At 42.3% G+C, this 19837-nt stretch overlaps 1 protein-coding gene across 3 annotated transcripts in view; it reads left to right on the forward strand.

Moving 5' to 3' along the window:
* The window catches only part of SIPA1L3 (signal induced proliferation associated 1 like 3), a 714921-nt gene that overhangs the window by 491566 nt on the left and 203518 nt on the right, over positions 1-19837 (forward strand). For all 3 annotated transcript variants that reach the window (XM_086938267.1, XM_086938268.1, XM_086938269.1), the window contains exon 11: positions 16038-16265. In XM_086938267.1, coding sequence (XP_086794393.1) covers positions 16038-16265 — 228 coding nt within the window. The remainder of the gene's footprint in view (positions 1-16037; positions 16266-19837) is intronic.

Genomic DNA, 19837 nt, shown 5'->3' on the forward strand with positions numbered 1-19837 from the left:
CCTGGCATCATAAGTCTCTAAGAGACCAATCAGAAAGGAAGTTGTGGGGTTAGACCCCTGTTTTAGTTTCCTGAGAGTACACACTTGTCTCATCTCATGGAAGCTAAGAGCAGCATATTTAGAAGTGATGACCTGTGGAGGGTCCACTGACACAAGGGGAGACTCAGAGTTTCCACCTTTGTCTGACATGCTGTTTCTAGTGTGGTGTAAGTGATGCACCTACCTACACTATGTGTTTGCCTACTGATCCCTTGCTAAGAGTTGCAGCCAAGGTGTGCTAAGCCTTGAGGAGCTACAACAGCTGGTTCAGTAGAACTCAGAGTATTCTAAGCTTTAGTTATATGTACCTAACAGTACTTATGTGATCTTTCAACAAGATATTCTTAGGATACGTGTGGTAAAACAACAGCAAGCTCAAATCCCAACCGCTGCTCACCAATGTGAGAAGGTGGCCTGATATGCAGGGCTCACTACTCTAGTGAACACTATGTATCAGTCCAGCAACCCTTATTGATGATTGGTTGTAAGTCAACCTTATAGACCAGCTATCCTAGTAGCATGGATACGAGCAGTCTAAGGCTAAAGACTCGAGAGGGCGTGTTAAGCCAGCTGTTTACCACACATATACCCCTTGAACACCAAGTGAAAGGACACCACACAAGTGTTATGAAAATAAACAGTTATTTATTAAAGATCACAACAGCCCTGTACTCTTTATGAGGACAGGGTACTAAGCACAAACCAAAACTCTTACAAAAAATACTTAAGTTAGCACAGTATATACAAATGCCCGAGGGGCACGGAAAACCATATACTCTGAAAGTGGAATGTGAAATTCCTAGCAGGTAAGTACAGTACTAATAGCTTTTGGAATCGCTAGGACTTGACTAGGGAATCGTTAGATTACTTCTAGGAGGCCTAGGGGACTCGGGTGCAGTGTGTGCACTCTCACGCGAGATGCGGACAAAAGTCTATGGTAGCTAGGAATTAGAAAGTTAGTGTTCTCGGGCGAACCCGACCTGGTAGGGAGAAAACGAAAGTAGATTCTGACCCTTGGATAGTGAGGCTATGCTGGGGCACCGAAATGCCGAAGTTACCTAGCCCAGGGGCTGCAGCTGCATAGGTCTGAAAAGACGTCGAGAATCCTCGTAGACGGACCAGGAGCCGGAAGAAAAGATGCTGGCCGGTGACCAGTGAAGAAAGTTCAGTTGGATCCAAGCCTGGATCTCGAAGATAGATGACACCTGAAAGCAGAGGGGACCAAGTTCGAGACTACTAGCCAGTAGTCAGTGGGCACCAGGAGGGCACCGGATGGTAGCCACCTCGACAAGGTGAGTGGGTGACGCTGGAGCTCGAAGATCTCACGGACCAGGAGGCGTTGTCGGCGACCAGGATGGAGGATCGAGCTGTCCCACGAAGATAGAAGCTGTCGGCGTCGCTGGACCCAGGATTGGGCAACAAAGCCTTGGCAAATTCAAGCCCACGCGGTGGACTTAAAATGGCGTCTGGAGTGGACCAGGAGGGTCCGGGGTGCCTCTCTTCAAGAAGGAAGCAAGGGCCAGTCTGGAGCAACCAGACCAGCAGTCGTGAAGTCGTTGGGCGTCGTTCAGAAGGCCACAAGCCAGCCGGCTAGTAGTCAAACAACGCGGTGCACAGCAAACAGCAGAAGGGCCCCACGCAGATCGTGGAGATGCAGGGAGGCTGACCTTGGGTGCTGGAGCTGCGCAGGGTCGGGGCTTCTCGGACCCCAAAGCACTCACCAGTGGAGGACACGGTGGGCTTGCAGTAAAGATGTCGTGCAGTCTTGGCGATCGTCGGTCCCTCGAGGTCTCGTCGCACTCACGGTTCTCAGCTTGGCTGTAGAGGTGAGTAGAGGTCAGAGGTGCCAGGGAAGCCGGGTCTCGTCGGGCTGGGTCGTCGGATTCGTGATGAAGGACTTGCAGCAGACCGCAGTGTTCTTTAGGATGGTGCCCGCTTGATGCAGGGTGGCTACTCCTTAGCCACAAGGGAGAATCTTGAAGAAGAAATCGTGAAGTCCTTTCGAAGAAAGTGGTATCTTGATTCCAAAGATGATCTAATTTGAACAGGGGGCCCGCTCCTATCTTTATACTAAAAAAGGGGGCTGACCCGGTGACTAGGTCCTGCCTATGGGTGGGACCAGGAGGGGGGTGGTTACACCCCTCTCCCCTGCCGGACTTCCCCAGGCCAGGGGCTGGTGTGCCCCTGGAACTGGTTCTGACTGGCCTATGCGTAGTGAGCACCGGGGTGCCACTCAGCAGTCACCTTCCTGAAAAGCCCTGCCTACCCAGGATACACAAAACCATGTCTGGGACGGTGCTAGCACCGCCCCTGACAAGAAACCCTTTGTCCAGGCTCCCCTTGCTGGGAGGACTCCCAGCTGCAGGGGGTCAGACTCGTGTCTGTGGTGGCAGCATCCATTTTGTGGAGCTGAGGCTTCAGTTAACTTTAACCGGGGTTCACAGTTACATACATGTCGTGTCCCTCTAGAAGGGTGGAATGCTAACCCCGTCGCCAGAATTGGCGAGGGGTTAGTATTCCAATTCGTATGACACCTTACTCGACATGTTTTGATAAAGCAATACCAAAGATAGCATTTAACCGCGAGGATTATAATGCACTTAAGAGTATATGGTATGCGATATCATGGAACAGCTATTAGGACTTGATTCCGCAAGCTGCAGACAGGCTCAGCTCATGCCAGAGCACCATCTCACACGATTCCAAACACTCTGCCTTCAGGATTGTCAAGGCCTGCCATAGGAGTGACTGATAGGAATCTGTGTGTCCATTTTAGGGTTAGGTATAGGTATACTACACCTACAGCAAAGGGTGATTACACGACTTTGCCCCAGCTGTCATGCAGCCAGTTGTGTCAAATTTAGGAGGCCAGCCAGGGGTGGCATAATACATGCTGCAGCCCCTGGCAGCCCTGGGTACACCTATGCCCTGAGTTACAGGGTCTGATAAGGTGGCCCAGTACCAATTGGAAATGTACCTAGGGTACATGGAATCCTTTTTAAAGAGAGAGCAGTAGGCCTGGGGTCCTGATTGGCAGGGTCCCAGGTCGACTATGTCCAAAACCAGCTAAAACACAGGGCAAAAAGTTGGGGGCAACCATAGTCAGGATGTACCTTCCTACACATCTTTCCTACTTTTTTTTTAGGTTATCAATCTCTTTGTCCTCTGCCACCATCTGCTGGCCTGGAAGCAGGTGAGGGTGATACCCCTCCTGAAAAAAAGTGTCTCTTTATCCTCCTAAACCCGAAAACTACCTCCCTACTTCCCTGCTGCAGCTCCTGGGTAAAGTTGTGTAAAAAGATGTCAACAGACCTGAAATTGAGTTTTTAGAAGGCAATCGCATTTTGGGCATGTCCCAAAATGGTTTCAGGTCCAATCACAGCTCTGCTGACCTTGACAGAGTCTCTTCGAAAATCACCTGATGTAGGCGACTCCTTGGTCCTTATCCTTCTGCACCTGAGCGCCGCCTTCTACACTGTATCATATAAGGTGCTTCTTCAGCACATCTGCGATATAGGTGTCGGCGGCAAGGCACTATCCTGATTTGCCTCCTTCCTTAGCAATTGCTTCTTTCAGGTAATTTTGCCACATTTCTCATCATCGCTTAGACCATTGGTCCTCACTGAGCCCAATTCTTTTCAACACTTACGTCAGACCCTTGGCGGAGATTGTGAAGTACTTTGGGGTCTCCATAGTATCATACACTGATGATTCTCTCCTATGCAGATGCCTCTCAAGATATCGTTAAGTTTCAGAGATATATGCGGACAGTGGCTTGCTGGAGGGATGGCAATTGTCTAAAACATAACTCTAATCAAATTGAGATTCTGTTCGGAAAGCACACTCAAACCTGGGGAGATCACTGGTGGCCAGAGGGTTTGTGTCCTCCACTGTCACTCAAATCATCTTTATAAAACCTAGTTATTTGGCTAGATGATTCCCTCTCCATTGAGACTCAAGTGAGAACTCTGGCAGTCTCGTGTTTTGGCCTTCTGCGAGGCCTCAAACCCATCATTGGCTTCGTTCAACCCCACATTCAACAGTTGATCATTCAGTCTCTCATCCTGTCATGCCTCGACTACTGTAACAACCTGTATCTGGGTTCCAATAAATAATTTCTTTTTTTTTACTTTCAAAAGAGAATTTTATTAAAGGTAAAGAGGTGTCAATATACAATACATATGATTAATCATGAGTCAATACATCACATATATACTCCAGCATAAATTCGTGAATGGAAATAAAAGAAAAAAAACATAATACTGAGATAAGGAATAGTACAGTAAATATTCAAGTAAAAGTTAGAGGAACATCTGGAAAATTCATGGGGGCTTAAGTACTTCTGGTTGGAAGGGTGTAGTAAGAAATGTTGCTTGGCGCAAGTATCGAAGAGCGTTGTGACAGGTAACCATAACTGAGTTCAGTTCGTAGCCATGTGTATAGGTGAGTTAAGGAATGTGTCTAATCTATGATTGACGTGTATCATGCCACCAGGCTCTGTAAGACATTTTTGTAAAATCTTTCCAGTTTCTTGTTATTTGCTGAAAAGCAACCGCTATTAACAAAAAGATAATTTTGACAGTAAATGCGAAATTACTCCAAATTGGTGATAGGCTACCTAAAAAGATGTTTATAACAGAAAATGAAATGTTGGTGCCAAAAATTGAATTAATTTGAGACCAGACACGTTTCCAGAAATTATGCACTGGTAGACATGAAAATAACATATGAAACAAATCAGCGTTTGGAGATGTGCAGGACCAGCAAGTATCCGGTACATTGGAAAATCTTTTACTTAAAGTGTGCGAAGATAATACAAGCCTATTGTATATAAAAAACAGTGTTTGTGTTAAGCTAGCAGCTCTTGAAGATTTACGTATTTTGGTCCAAATATTGTTCCACATAGGTAAAGACCAAACTGTATTAAAGTCTTTCCCCCAGACAGTTTCAATGTTGGATTTTTGCCTAATCCTGTCAGTAGACTGTAAAAAACAATATATAGCAGATGCTTTAGGTTGAGTGTGTAATAGAGTGGGCAAGTCTTTAGGTAAATCACCCATATGAGTTGTGGAAGATTTGCTAGCCAATTGAGTCTGTGTGTCTAGCACAGCTTCCTTAAGAGTTTGGTATTTGGAAATGAATGAAGTGGGTAGGTTGTATAGCTGCCTGAGTGAAGAAAACAAAATTAATTCTGAATGTGAGAACAATTGATGGACCCATATTAAACCATGTTGTCTCCAGGTTTTCCAATAAAAGGGTTTATTGCGTATTAACAAAGTTTTGTTGCGACATATGATTGATTCATGAAAGGAGTCAACAGTATTGTGAATTGAGGGATAGAGTGGGCCAAGGAGTTTGGAAGTAAGCTTAAATAAAGGAGTGGAAAGTGCTTGAGGTTTACAGGAGAAGGAAAAATATTCTTGAAAAGAAAAAGGGGATAGAAACGACTTTTCAACTGATGTCAATAAAGGATGCTGTGCTGTAGGGTCAAGCAACCAATACGAGGCTTGACGTAGCAGAAATGCTTTTTGATAAGCGGAGAAATTGGGAAAGTTATCTTCTCCTTCATTTTTAACTTGAAGAGAGACAAACAAGCCTTCTTCTTATGCCATGGAAAGGAGGAGAGTATGGAGTTAACAGATTTAAATCATTTAGCAGAAATAGGGACTGGAATATTGGAAATAGTATACAACACTATCGGAGATAGCATGATCTTTATAGTATCCAGGCGACCCCACCACGATAGATGAAGAGGATGCCATTTAGTTGTAAGCTCCGAAAGTTTTTGAATGCAGTTATTCATGCATAAAGTTACTGTGCCCGGAATTCTGGGTGTGAAGTGTAAGCCTAAATATTTAATATGAGATGATTTCCAGAGTAAAATGAGCTGAAGTGAAATCTGCTCTAAAAGTATATTTATCCAAGGGTAAAGTCTCGCATTTATCACTATTTAATTTGTACCCAGAGATTGATGAAAAGGATTGAACCTCTGTTAAGAAGGCAGGGATCTAATCAACTAGGGTTTGAAATAAAAAGCAAAATATCATCGGCATACGCTGCAAGTTTAACTTGAGATGTGAGTTTCAAATCCCTTTATGTGTGCATTGTGACAAATTATTGAGATAAATGGTTTGAGGGCTAAATTAAAAAGAAAAGGGGATAGAGGGCAGCCTTGACGCGCTCCTCTGCCTAGATCAAATAATTATTTTATTAGACCTTTAGCACATACAGCTGTGCTTGGATTAGTATATACTAGTGAGATTAGGGATGTAAATTTTGGACCGAAGCCAAACCATTTGAGGGCATAAAATAAGTATTGCCATTTAACTCTATTAAACGCATTTTCCGCATCTGGCGCTATTGCTAAAAGGGAGTGTTTTAGATGTGAAGCTTTAGATAAGATATTAAAAAGGAGTCTTGTATTATCTGTGATTACTCGTCCTTTCACAGAGCCAGATTGTTCCTTGCCTAATGTATTTGGTAAATGGGAATCTAAACGTAGGGCCAGTGCCTTGGAGAAAATGTTGTACTCTATATTGACAAGAGATATAGGTCTATCATTTTTACAGTACTTCGAATCTTTGCCTTCTTTAGGTATGAGACATATGTGCACTTCTGAGAAGGAGCCAACAGATTTTCCAAGGGATTGAAAAGAATTAATCAAGAGGTGTAATTTGGGTAGTTATAGTTTGGAAAAATGGAGAAAGATTTCGACAGTGAATCCATCTGGTCCGGGTGCCTTATCTCTTTTAAGGTGTTGTAGAGCACTCTATGCACTCTGCTCGCAGGCCCAGTTCCTACACTTCTGGGTGTATCCGACGCCCTATCAGCCACACGTTGCGGTAGAGCAGGATTCATTGTCTCCCACTCCCCTGGCGGTTGCACTCTACCAGAAACACGTTCGCCCCTCATCGGATATCGACTCTGCCAACACCCTGCGCTGGGCTTGGCGGGAGTTACAGAAACGTGCCAAGCTCGCTCTTCTATATGCGCCCGCTGTTCCATTGAAGGGTAACCCGATGCTGGCCTGCCTTGAGACTCGGGGTGGCGACATAGTGCTTGGTGGCGCCCGTCTCCACACCTTTGCTGACCTATACCCAGATGGGGTATTTCGGGACCTTCCTGCTCAGGAGGACGGGGGGGTGGCCCCGTTTCAGGAGAGGTTTCTGTATCACCAGTTGAAACTGGCTTGTTGCTCCCTTTGGGAGGATTTCCCTGAAGCGCCTCCTACACTTAATGCTTTACAAAATATTCTAGCCCGCGCCTCACCCAAGAAAATGGTGACACGCCTATATAACGAAATGCAGGCCCAGTCCCTGGTGGTGCAGCCTCGGTCTATGGCTAACTGGAATGCTGAGCTGGACCCCCCTCTTACGGAGGAACAATGGTCGTTCTGTTCCAAGCAGTTAACGGGGCTTTCACCCAATTACAGATTACGCCTCATTCACTTCAAATTCTTGCACTGCTACTACCGCACTCCGGTCAGCCTTCACCGCATGCCCTACGTGAGGACGCCAGATGTTGGAGATGATGTCATGATGATGCTAGTTTCTTACATGTTGCATGGCTCTGCCCTAAGCTCATTGACTTCTGACAAGAGATCTTTGTTTGTGTGAACCAGATAGTTGGCAGAACGGACGAGCCGTCCCCACATCTGGGCCTACTGGGGTTAGTAAATGAAACTTTGCCTAATAGGAGGAAACTGCACGCTTTGCTCTTGCTGTATGCTAAAAGACAGATTGCACTCAAATGGGGAGACGCAGGCTGCCCAAGATCTCGGACTGGCTCTCTGATGTTACTTATGGCCATACCCAGCTGAGTGTCTACTGGGAGACTATGCCCGCTGCCTCCCGACCTCGAGACATTTGGGAACCCTTCATAAAGTGGGCGGAGTCCAGGGCGACCTCCCCAGCCCCAGAGGCTGGATCTTCGGCACAAGATGATAGGGTAGAACGGCCCCCTTAGACTGCTGTTATTTTTGGCTAACGTGATGACTCCTGAGTTGGGTCTATTCTTCCCCCCTGACACGGGATCATGTACTGAGCACCTTCCCGAACCTAGTCTCCGATACCTCCTTGACCGAAGGTGACCCCTGTGTGTTCGCACCCATGGTGCTTCCCTGTACAGTTTCAACATGCTTTGACTATATATAGACGCTATGTGCTCTTTATACGCTATTTAGATACTGCTTGACTCCATGTCTTCTAATGCTGATGTATATGCACTGACTGATGGTAGTTACTTGTTTTTCGTTTAACTGTTTCTTTTTATCCTAAGGGATCGTTGATTTCCCTTCTATTTTTGGGTATTCACCACATAGGGTAGTCCCAGATCATACTAAATGCATTTTGTGTGCCTTACATTCTTTACTCCTTAGGGCCCTTTAACTCTTGGCAGGTCTCATACCACATACTTGTTAATTCTGCGAGAATGGCCCACATAGCTCCTTAATTATCGTCAGCAACTGCCTGCCTTCCCGTAATCCTGCTGTTTACTTCATCATTTGTTCTTTTAAGTGCCGTCTGAATAACTGGTGTTGCTTTATTATTACCCCTATACTATTCGCGGCCGGCCCTTTGTGGTTGTAGGCGGCTTGCTGTGTATAAATCCCACCCTATTTGCCTTCTCAACTGCTGTTACATGTTGAATTTGCATCGCTGCCGGCCACTGTGTGGTTGTAGACACTAAGCTTTGTCCATGGTCGTTACCCACAATAAAAACGTTCAAAAAAAAAAAAAGGTGTTGTAGAGCATCCAAAAGTTCTTGTTGTGTTACATCTATTTCTAAGGATGATAGATCAGAAGTTGTCTGCTGAGTTTTTTGTATAGTTGAAAAAAAGTGTGACAACATGAGGTCTGTGGGGTTTGTTTCGGAGGAATATAATGACTTATAAAATATAGAAAATTGATTCAAAATTTCTGCAGCCTTAAATTTTAAAGTGGATTGTTCGTCGTAAATAGAATCAATGTTTAACTTGTTGTTTTTGGTTTACAAGTAATTGGCCAACATTTTTCCTGTCTTATTTTTACCACCATAAACTTTTGCGCTGGATTTCAATAGATATAGTAAAGCATTATCTGTTGAGTCTTTGTTAAACTGTAGTTTTGCTTTTCATAAGGGCATTGAGAACGTCTTTCGAGTTAAATGTATAAAAAGAATGCTCCAGACTCTTAATATCTTGGAAAAGGGTATGTGTACGTTTGCAAGCAATATTACGTTTTCTAGCGACGTATTTTATGATAAAGTCCCTTGCTGATGCCTTAAAGGCATCCCAAATAGTTGAGAAAGCTAGAGAGTCGTTTTGGTTTATGGAGAAATATTCATCAAAGTCGGTAAAGGAAGGAGAAAATGCTGGATCCAGAAGAAGAGTTATTAAATCGCCATCTTCTGGGAGCGTTGTCTTTAGGTAAAATGTCTAGACAAATTGAAATAGGGTCAAGATCTGATAATAATATGGGCCCTATTTCCGCATTCATAAGTGCTTGCAATATATTATGGGATACAGAAAAAAGTAATCAATTTGTGATTGAGAATGGTGAACTGGGGAATAAAAAGTGTATTCTCTTGTGACTGGGTTACATAATCTCCATGCATCTAGAAGCTTATGCTGGGTGATAGCATGGATAAAAAATGTGTGCGATTTATTAGGGATGTATGAAACTTTTGAATTCCAATCTATAAATGGGTCAAAAATCTGGTTGCAGTAACCTGCTAGTATAAAATTGTCTTCCATACACAGAGTGATTTGCTTAGCTAATGAAGACAAAAAAGAGGAATCGCCACCAGTAGGAGCTTAAACGTTTAAAAAAGAGACTGGAACATCCTTCAACATCCATTTAACATTCAGCCACCGACCATCCACATCAGAATCTTGTGAAATAAATTTGATATGAAGTGATTTATGACAAAGTATCATGACCCCATTACGTTTGCCATCACTGTTAGAATAGAAGATTTCCCCCACCCACCCTTTTTTAGTTTTAATGATTTAATCTCTGTGAGATGAGTCTCCTGTAGAAATATTATATCTGCATTTAGTTTAGCAAAATGAGTCAGGACTCTGTCTTTTTATGGAATAATTTAGTCCTCTAACATTCCACGATACTAATTTCAACGGCGTAGCAGATTAAAAGGAATAATAAATTAAGAAATTGAAGAATAATAATCCAAGGCAGTGGAACAGGAGAGAATATGGGAAAAGGAAAATATCATGCATAAGGACCCAGACTGAGATAAGGAAAAAAGGATGTACAGAAAATGGTGTAAACAAACAACATAATTGATAAGAAAGAGCAATAACACGAGAAGATACACAGTTGGAGCTGCAATTGAAAAGGAAAGTATAGAAAAGTAAATGAATTATGACAAAAGTATATAACAATGAAAGCTGGAGATTGACAACATCAGTATTGAATGTATCCAAAGGGAGAAAGGTGACAAAGTGAAAAAAACATAAGGAGAGAAGAGGTTAACGACACCCGAAAAAAGAAGAAGAATATTTGGAAGGGAGAAAAGAAAGGAGACTAGGAACATAAATAGAATAGAGATGTAGGAAGATAACATACCTTTATAAGGAGAAATCAGGAAGACATTGGAGAGGGGGTATAGAACCACATGGAACAGACGACACATCCAGGGTCAGCAAACAGAGGATCAGGGAGAAACCATGAAATGAGTGTTTAAATTCTGTGGAGACGAAAAATAATAAGTTAAGGTAAATACTGGAACGGATGGGAACAAGAATAACTAAAAATTACAATGAACAAATTTGCAGAACTTAAACCTTGTTGAGAGCAACAAATCTAACAAAACCAAGGACAACCACATTTCGAACTGTCAAATATTATAAAGAAGAGAACAAAGCCTGAGCAGTCTGTTTAGAAAAAAGAAAAAAAAGTCAAGTATTAAATGAAGAAGAATGACCAGAGGAATCCATGGTAGTTGTTTTGCAAGAGTTTATAAAACTTTGTAAACGCAACGGATCTTCATGTGTTGTTGTTCTGTTATACGTAACTTTGAAGAGACGGGTGAAAAAGGCTGTATCGAGCTCCTATTGAACGAAGATCAGCTCTCATGTTGAGAAAAGCCTTACGTCGGTTAGCAGTAGCTTTAGCATAATCCTGTGCAAAAAACAAAGATGAGCCTGACCATGTAATTCTTGGAGAAGCTTTGACCCCTGATAACACTTTTAATAAGTCTGTATATTCTAAAACATATAAGATGACTCCTCTTGGCCTTTGTGAAGGTGATGCATTAGATGAAACACGTCCCAAGCGATGTGCTCGTTGAATGTAGAGGTTAGTTCCTTCTGGCATGTGAAGTAATTTAGTAAGGAATTATTTGAAAAAGGCAAGAGCGTCTGATCCTTCAAGTCCTTCTCCCAGGCCTTAAATACGTAAATTGTTTCGTCTGTTGTGGTTTTCAAGGTCCTCGACCTGTCTTTGAAGAGTGGAAACTTGAAAATGGAGTTGAAAACATTAACGCAGTTTTCTTTTAAGGAGGTGACGCTTTGTTCAACTGAAGAGACCCTTGTTTCAAGTTGAGACCAATTATCCGTTAAAATTTGCAATTTGGTATTAGTCTCTTCCATGAAGGGTCGAAGAGCTCTAATTTCCTCCAACAACAATTCCATAGACCCTGGCGAGATGGACTTACGTGGCGAGGGAGGGTCCTTTTTTAGTCATTTAGTCATTTATTTCCCTGGAAATACGGAAGAAGGATCCATTGTTATCTCTGAGCTTTGAGGAGAAGATGCCAGAGAATCTTCCAATTTGGAGAACTCAGTGAAGATCCTTGATTTTTTTTTTAATAAAAATGTGCTTTGGCTTGTGTGGCGAAGAATGAGAAGCATTTGTCCTGCCCATAAAGCACAATCAAAACATTCCCTCCTGATGCAAATATGCTGAGGATATGGCATAACAAGTAAAATCATACAGGATAAGGAATTTGTGAAGAAGAAAATCTATGCAACACTATGTGAATGTGACATTAATATTTCAATAAGAATGTCTCATTTTGTCTGCACGAAATAGGTTTTAGAACATACTCTATGCCCCTTGCAGAATGATGATGTGGTAATGAAAAAGAGAAAAACCCACTATGGAGGCTACTGGTGATCACAAAATGGCTGCTGTACACATTACCTCACAGATACCCAAACATGATACTAAAAGTTGAATGCAGCACTAAATGACAAAGCCTCAGCGTGAAAAAGAACAATGTTCCCATTCCTGAGCATATTAGGAGCGAAGCCAGGTGGTTGTTAGTGATTTTGGCAGCGTTGTGAGGAGTTGTACGCTCGCACGGAAAACACACAAAATGACAGCCGTCGTAAAACGGAACCGCAAGAGACCTCACTGCATCAAGGAAAAGTTCTTTAAAAGCCACAATTTGAGGCGCCATGGGTCACATAACTCGCTGTGGGTCTTTAGCCGTCCGCATTCGTCCCCAGCTGCACGGAAGATTGCTTAAAAGCACAGAGTCTCCCAGACACGCCGGAGAGCTTCATCCGTGCGCCGCCATATTTCTCGGGCGCCAAGCCACGCCCCCCAATGAATCTATTTTAAAGAGGTTGCAATCTGTCCAAAGCTTTGCGTTATTTGAGCCAGTGGTTTCCGGTGCTCGGCACTGGAACTTGAATGTCAACTCGGACACTTGTGACAGTCTGGCACAAGTTGGCGCTTTATGACTAATCTAAAGATGACCACTAAAATAGTCAATTATTAATTCAGTATACATTAAGAATAAGTATTATAACCTGCCCAAGCCATTCTTTTAGCTTTGGGGCCTGGAATAATCTGAATTGTCACACTTGAAGAAGCGTGATGATTAGTAGTTGTGTTGTTACTGTCATTGGCAGCATGGTTGGGGCAATGTGTGGTGCATGCTGCAGTGGTATCCTGACGAGAGCCCTTGCATTAACATTTTTTTTTTTACAAATTAGGCACTGGTCCAAAGTGCGGCAGCGAGATTACTGCTCTCCTGTCCTTAGTTCTGCTCCTGTCCTGGGCTCCTTCAGGAGCTTCACTGGCTGCCAATAAAGAAAGTGCATTCAGTTTAAAGTGAATAGCAATGTTCACACGATCCTGCATTCTTCAGTAATCCCCATTCGCTCAGAACTCATGCTGCTCTATCTTCCCGCCAGAACACTTTGCTCCGCAAAACTTAATGTGGCAGTGATCCCTCGATTCAAGAGACAGAAACTAGGATGTCACCCCTTCCAGATTCTGGCTCCTGCCCTCTGGAACAGCATGGCCCCTGATCTAAAGAATACCCTGAGTCATCTCTGTTTCAGAATAAAACTCAAAGCATGGCTGTTTGTTCCCTATGCCTCTCTGTGACCTCCCTGCCTCTCTTGGTGCATAATGCTGGTCTACCGCTGAGAAGCCCAGTTGCTGGGGAAGCCATGGACTTTACATATCATATTAACATAACATTAAAGAAGTGCAGGTTGTATAGAGGGTTCCCTTCAAGAAAACCATTAACATGTTGAGTTAAGGGTACTCTCAAATGGAAAGGGGTGCTGTTTCGATTGGGAGAGTCAGCTGTATTAGATTTGCCTCCCTATTAAGGAGGCGTTTGCCACATGTGTGGGCTCTGTTAGGGAAGCACTGTTTGCTTTAGATGGTTCAAAGAATAAAAATTGTTACTTGTGCTGTAAGGCTCTGTTACTTAGAGAAAATGAAAAACGCTCAGATTTCTTTTTTTTTGTAAGTGGATGCTGTTTTTATTTGGTCACTCTCTTATAAAATTATTTTTAACTGTATTTTTAGGGTTCTGTATGTTTAAAACAAGTGGCTGCTGTATATTGGGCCTCGGTGTTAAAGAGGTGTAGTCATGCATGTCTACATGGTGTTGTGATGTGGCTGTAGTAAATTTGCCACGCTCAAGTCACTCCACATTTGGACTTGAAAGCAAAACCCCATTGTTGTTAAGGTCCAGAATCTTTAATACCTTGCGGTTTGAAGTTTTATGGTGTCTTGTGATCACAAAACACACCGTCAATACAATGACTAACGGGTCCTTTCTTATTTCTCCCTAACCTATGGGACAGTGACAATAATTTTCTATTTTGTTAATCATGATGTTGAAACTATAGTTGTTTCTTACCTGTAGCCTCTGGTAAGCCACACAAAATATCATTCATGTGGCTCTTTCCAGCATTGAAGGTAGTACACAGTATATGTTGATTTGTTCCTAAATGTGTCTTGACCTAGGTTTTGAATGGTTGTTATGGAAGACTGTACAGATTTGTTAGCACGTTTTACAACTGCTCCCACTGCTAGTGTTAATCCATTTCTTATTAATACTCTAATGGAAATTTACTTCTGAAGAGTGTATGTTATAGATTTGGGTCATCTGTAGGAATTATGCAGAGGTTTTCAGTTTCTCCTTTCTTGTGAATATTGATTGTATGAGCAACAACCAGTTGCACTCATTCTATAGCTTTGCAAAAACTCAAGTGCAGTATCTTCTAGGAACAGATTTGCTTACTGTGGTGATCAGTTCGTTAACCATCTTTCATCAGAGCTGTCTTCCATTGGTGGAGTCATTGTGTGTTAAACAATTAATTTACTTTGCTTATGTCGGCTGCTCCATCTGGAATGTCCTTCCTGTTTTCTCTTCATAATAATATGGCAAGCCATCGGAGGAATTGGATTTTGTTCTGTAATTAGTTGGTTGTGTTTAGCTCTAGAGAGTTCAAGGTAGATTAGATGTTCCCATACATGACTTGGGTCAATGCATTAGTTGCGAAGATGATAGATAGCCTTGGTGTTAAGGTTTTTATATAGAGTGAGCATAAAAAATATGTCCGGTTTTCTTGTATTAAGAGTGTATGAGTCAAGTCTCCGGTCATCAGTATGAGATCTCTTGCGGTCTAGTCCACCGTCTGTAAATACAGAGACGGTGTTCTTCAGGGCCATTGACGTCTCCATGAATTTTTTACAATCTAAGCCTTCATCTATGAGCCTTTATAAAGCCCACTGCACTACTGACATAAGGACGTAATGTGTCACTAGAGCACAGTTCGAGACAGTTGGAAAGAAAAAGAACCAAACCTGAAGAAATTATGTCCTGAATCAAGCCAACATAAAGTAAGTAACCTGCTATATTCTTAGGCATACTTTCATAAAGTTGAAGCAATCTTGACTTATGAATTGTTTTCTGTGACACTTACTTGATACCTTATACTTTAACAATTCTTCAATAACTTGCTTGAGTCTTTATTATTATCTGAATTTTGAGGTACTAACTGATATTTTCTTTACCAGATGTTGGGCTTCACTGTTTCTAGGTTTAAACGGTATGAACATTTGATACTGGGATAAGGGCTCCTGCGGTAGGATACTATCACCCTACCTCATTGACCCAGATATCTCACGAAGCATCAGGGATACAGAGAAGCACAGTCCTTACACAAAAGCTCTTTTTTTACACTTCAGACTGTTCACTGTACTTTCTTCTGGCAACCTGTGACTATGTGCTAAGTAATGGCTTGTGATTTTAGAACGAAACAACATTTAAGAGCTCTTCACATGACAGTAGTGGTCCAAATAGAAGTATATGTGCCGACTTTCAATCTGAAACTATAGCTGCCATTTCGTAAAGGCGGAAACTTTAGCTCTGCCTCAATAACGGATCACAATCCTGGGTACACAAATGAAACACGAAATAGAGGAAGACATTGAAAATTGAGGGGCTGACACATGATTTCAGAAGTGGTTTAGAAAGTATAGGATATACTTTGTTGGTAGTACTTGAAAAATTGAATTGTTTTTCTTTATTTTTTTCAATGCATTTACATTCTTACCATGAACCTTAACTTACTCCCTAAACTAACATGTACAGCCTAATGAAGCGTGATAACCTTTGTTTGTGTTTATGCAATCAGATGAAAGCTCCCTGCTGCTTCTCTGCACATAACTCCTAGTGAAAGTATTCAAAATATTTAAAACTCGGTGCTGTAGCAGTTCAACATGTTGTATTCTTTACTCCAGGGGATGGTCTGAATCTTATGAAACAAACACAGCAGAGACTAAGGAGTCTGAAAGCCTTTCTGCTGGATGTAGGCCCTCATTCCAAAACAACAATGCCAGGCAGTGGACTACTATGCACAGTTCGAGTCAGTCACAAAAAGCTCAAGGCCGTGCTCAGTCTCTCAATCGACCTACGAAGCAAGCAACAGTGGTACCATATCGAGAGTCGCAGTCATTGCACAGCAAAAGGTAAGGCTAGAAGAAAGAAGGCTTTGCATGTTGTTGGAGGAGCTAAATAACAGTGCTGTAAGCTGTACTGGAGGTGGGACAAATACCCATGCCTGAGTAAGAGCAGGATCTCAAGCATATGGGAACTTCCTCAGATTCGTACCATTTCAGTAGAAGTTGAAAAATATATTTATTGCAGAACTCTCCTTTTGACTCAAAGATGTCTGGCCTCTCCGGTTAGGCATTTTCTCGAGATACACAGTGGTCATGTCTTCCTCTTCTGTAGACATTTGTGAAATTGTAGTTTGAAGCATAGCATAGACATAGTTTATTTCCTCTGGAGGTGGAAAGCATTCTTATACCAAATCACATGAAGGCAGTAGATGAGGGCAATAAGTGCATGGCGTTGTGAACATTAATTCCAAGCAAAAATGAGCAGTACAAAAATATGATTGACTTGAGTCCCTTTCTTTGTTATATTTGGAAAGTGATATTCAGATGAGGAACTTGAGGTCAAATGATACCCGTTTGTGGAAGTTGGTTCATATTTGTAGCAAGCCTTGATGGGGGGTGGGGGTGGGGGTGGGGTTGGGGTTGGGACTTCTAGGAGAAAGGATGAATGAGTGGAAAAAATGGAGCCAAGCAAGGTCAACGTTCTTCAGTGAAGGAATCTTGGAGTTAAAGAGTCCGTGCCATGACAGCCAGATTTTTGTGGGTGGGATGGTGTGCTGTTGGAGAAAACAGGTCCTTTCAGAGGTATAGGGAGAACTGTTTCCCCTATCGGGAGTGGCTCACAGCACAAGATTTTGGGGTCACTATTGAGACACAGCTGGCATGGTCAACCTTATGACGTAGGCAATGTGGTGATGCAGACACAGGGCATGACCACGCGGAGAAAGCCTGTATAATGCAGGGTATCATCATCACTTAGGGACAATGTATTTGTAGTCGCAGCTTTGACAGTGGGTCCGTATTAGTGTATCTAGATTTCTTTCCCAGACCCACAAGTGCTCAGATTCGTTCAGTGAAGATGAGGCATTGGGACAAAGTCATCTTGTGCCATCGGCAATACTGGACTCCTCTTCATGCAGGAGCTGAGTACCATTACAGTGGTGGCTCCAAGTCTCTAGTACTTTACGACTTGTTTATTGAGGTGTTGAGAGCAATGATGTCTCATAACCAGAAGAAAGAAATTGCTGTGGCCGAAGCATTTTTCAAGCCTCATCATACCAGACAGTACAGTGGATAGACCAGTGACTCCCAGGAACAACAGGGATTGTCAAAGAGCAAGATAATGTTTGTGTATGCAGTCAGTTCTATGAATACAGTTTTTGTGTAAATCAGGGAATATTGAATGCCTAGTGATGGCGATGGAGGCCAAATTTGGGGACGGTGCTCTTGGTGGAAAAGGTTGGAAACAAAGTAGAAGAAACAATCTGTGCTCTTTTGTGCTTTCCACGGACGCGGACTCCTCTCTTGGATTTGGTGGGTTTTGATATTCCGCAGGCAATGATGTGCATGAGGCTCAGCATCAGAGTTTAGGAATACACACAGAAATACTTGGGGTTGTATTGTTGTGGTTGTCTGCAACAGAGCTTAAGTGGTTTATTAGAAATGGTAAGAGCCTTATTGTACAATCTCATGTGAAACTAGCTAGACTTCAAAGCAGTTTCTACTGTAAAAAATATTCAAGCTTCCTACTAAACCCAAGTGAGCAGAGCTAAACTCATGGTGATGCTGGTTTTGATAAAGGCTGTATTCTTGGACTTGTGGCAAAACAAACAAACATGATTTTTTGAAGTCTTCCTGTTCCTTGGCATCTCCAGCAACTTTACTGGAACTATAGTTTCCTGAGGATTCAGTCACTGAAGATCCTTTTATCCGTCATCTACCCAGCAAGGCTGGAAGTGATGCACAAAGACAAGGCATTTCTTTTCATACAAAAAGAGCCATGCACGTCAGTCCCGGATGGGGTGAAAAAAACGTCAGTGGTTGACAATTATTATTTATTGATGTCTATATAAACTTCCCCTTCTTGAGAGTTCAGGTTGATAGCTAGTTCGTCACCGGACTTCACCCAGGTCTTTCTCTCTGTTGAAGAATGCAGGAAGAATGTCAGCCTGAATGGTTGATATTGCTTGAGTACCTATATTTTGTGTTTTTGTTTTACTATCCTTGCTATTTCTTCTCCCCATAGCCTCTGTTCCACCTTCAGACGTTTGTTCTTAAATTCATGGGAAAAGGTAGTACCATTATTCTGTTTCTGTATTCCCACTTTGGCTGTTTATTTATTGATTCTTTTGCTCTTCTAATAGCAGAATTTGTGTTTTTTACTCACCATTGAAAGGTTTAAAACTAGGGGAATAGGTTGGTCTTGTATGGACAGCAAAGAATATAAAGCGGATGGAAATAATGAAGAGAATGAGTTCAGGGGGGTGGCCCTGATAAAGATTTCAGTTGTAAAAACATGACAAGTAATATATTTATATCCTTGAATGTTAAAGGCTTTGAATCATCCATGTAAGATGAATTCTTTGCTGAAAACAGTTATCAAACAAATGCTGGCAAGATAGGTCCGTAGGAGGTACACGCATGTAGATGCAATATCTTTGAATCCCTATGTGAAAGGTTTCCATTTTTCATTTCAGACCAAAAAGAGGGTGATATGTATACTATTTAATTAAGGAGATTTTTTCAATTTTTTTAGAGAATAATTGTAAATTGTATGATTTATGTATCTTTGTATTGTAGCACTGTAGGTTCAGCTCGATAGAAAACCCAAGAGAGCAAGTGCAGAATGATCCAATTATAGATATAGAGGTTAGCCTGAGCTAGGCCAACAGAGGAGAACCAAAGGAATTACATTTTATAAATGTTTTATTTAAAGGTATGGGAGGGCTTCCAGTTTTGAGACAGTGCTGTGTACCTGTACTTGGTGGTGTCCATTTATTAGCTTAACTTACTACATAAAATCCTAAATGCTTTTTCCAAAAAGTGCAAGTCACGTCCTAAGCTGACAAACCAGTTTTAAGGGTATAGTACTTTACGGTGAATTATTTAGGCAAACAAATTCATACAGCTCCCTTGAGATTTATAAGGGAAAATTACGGAAAAGCAATAACTAGACTTGAAAAGGACGTTTGGTCAAACTCCAGCTGTTGTCAATGGGATGCATTGCCATTATGAAAATGGTGGTCCTCCCAAGATTCTTATACTTTTTCAAAATATCAGAATCTTATTAATATGCGTGCTCTTCACCACACTACGATCCATTATGATTAAACTCACCTGGGCCGGGAAACAACTGCGGGCGAAATGGGAGGCCTCAACGCGCCTGATCTTGAACTATACTACAAAGCTGCAGAGAGCTCTTTTGCGCACTATTGGATCCATGGACCGCACAACTTGCCACATCTTTATATAGAAAGAGATGCAGCGGCTCCCAATGCGCTCCCCCAGACGTTATTCTCAGCCCCAAAAAGATGCTTTGGTAGCTTTGACTCCTTAAACACCACAGTATATGTCTGGTGGCACTTCGTGGAAAAACAAGCTGGGTTACATTACTGTTCACACCACACATGCTGATAGATTGG

This window comes from Lissotriton vulgaris, chromosome 9 (genome assembly GCF_964263255.1).
Source record: "Lissotriton vulgaris chromosome 9, aLisVul1.2, whole genome shotgun sequence".
NCBI lineage: Eukaryota > Metazoa > Chordata > Amphibia > Caudata > Salamandridae > Lissotriton > Lissotriton vulgaris.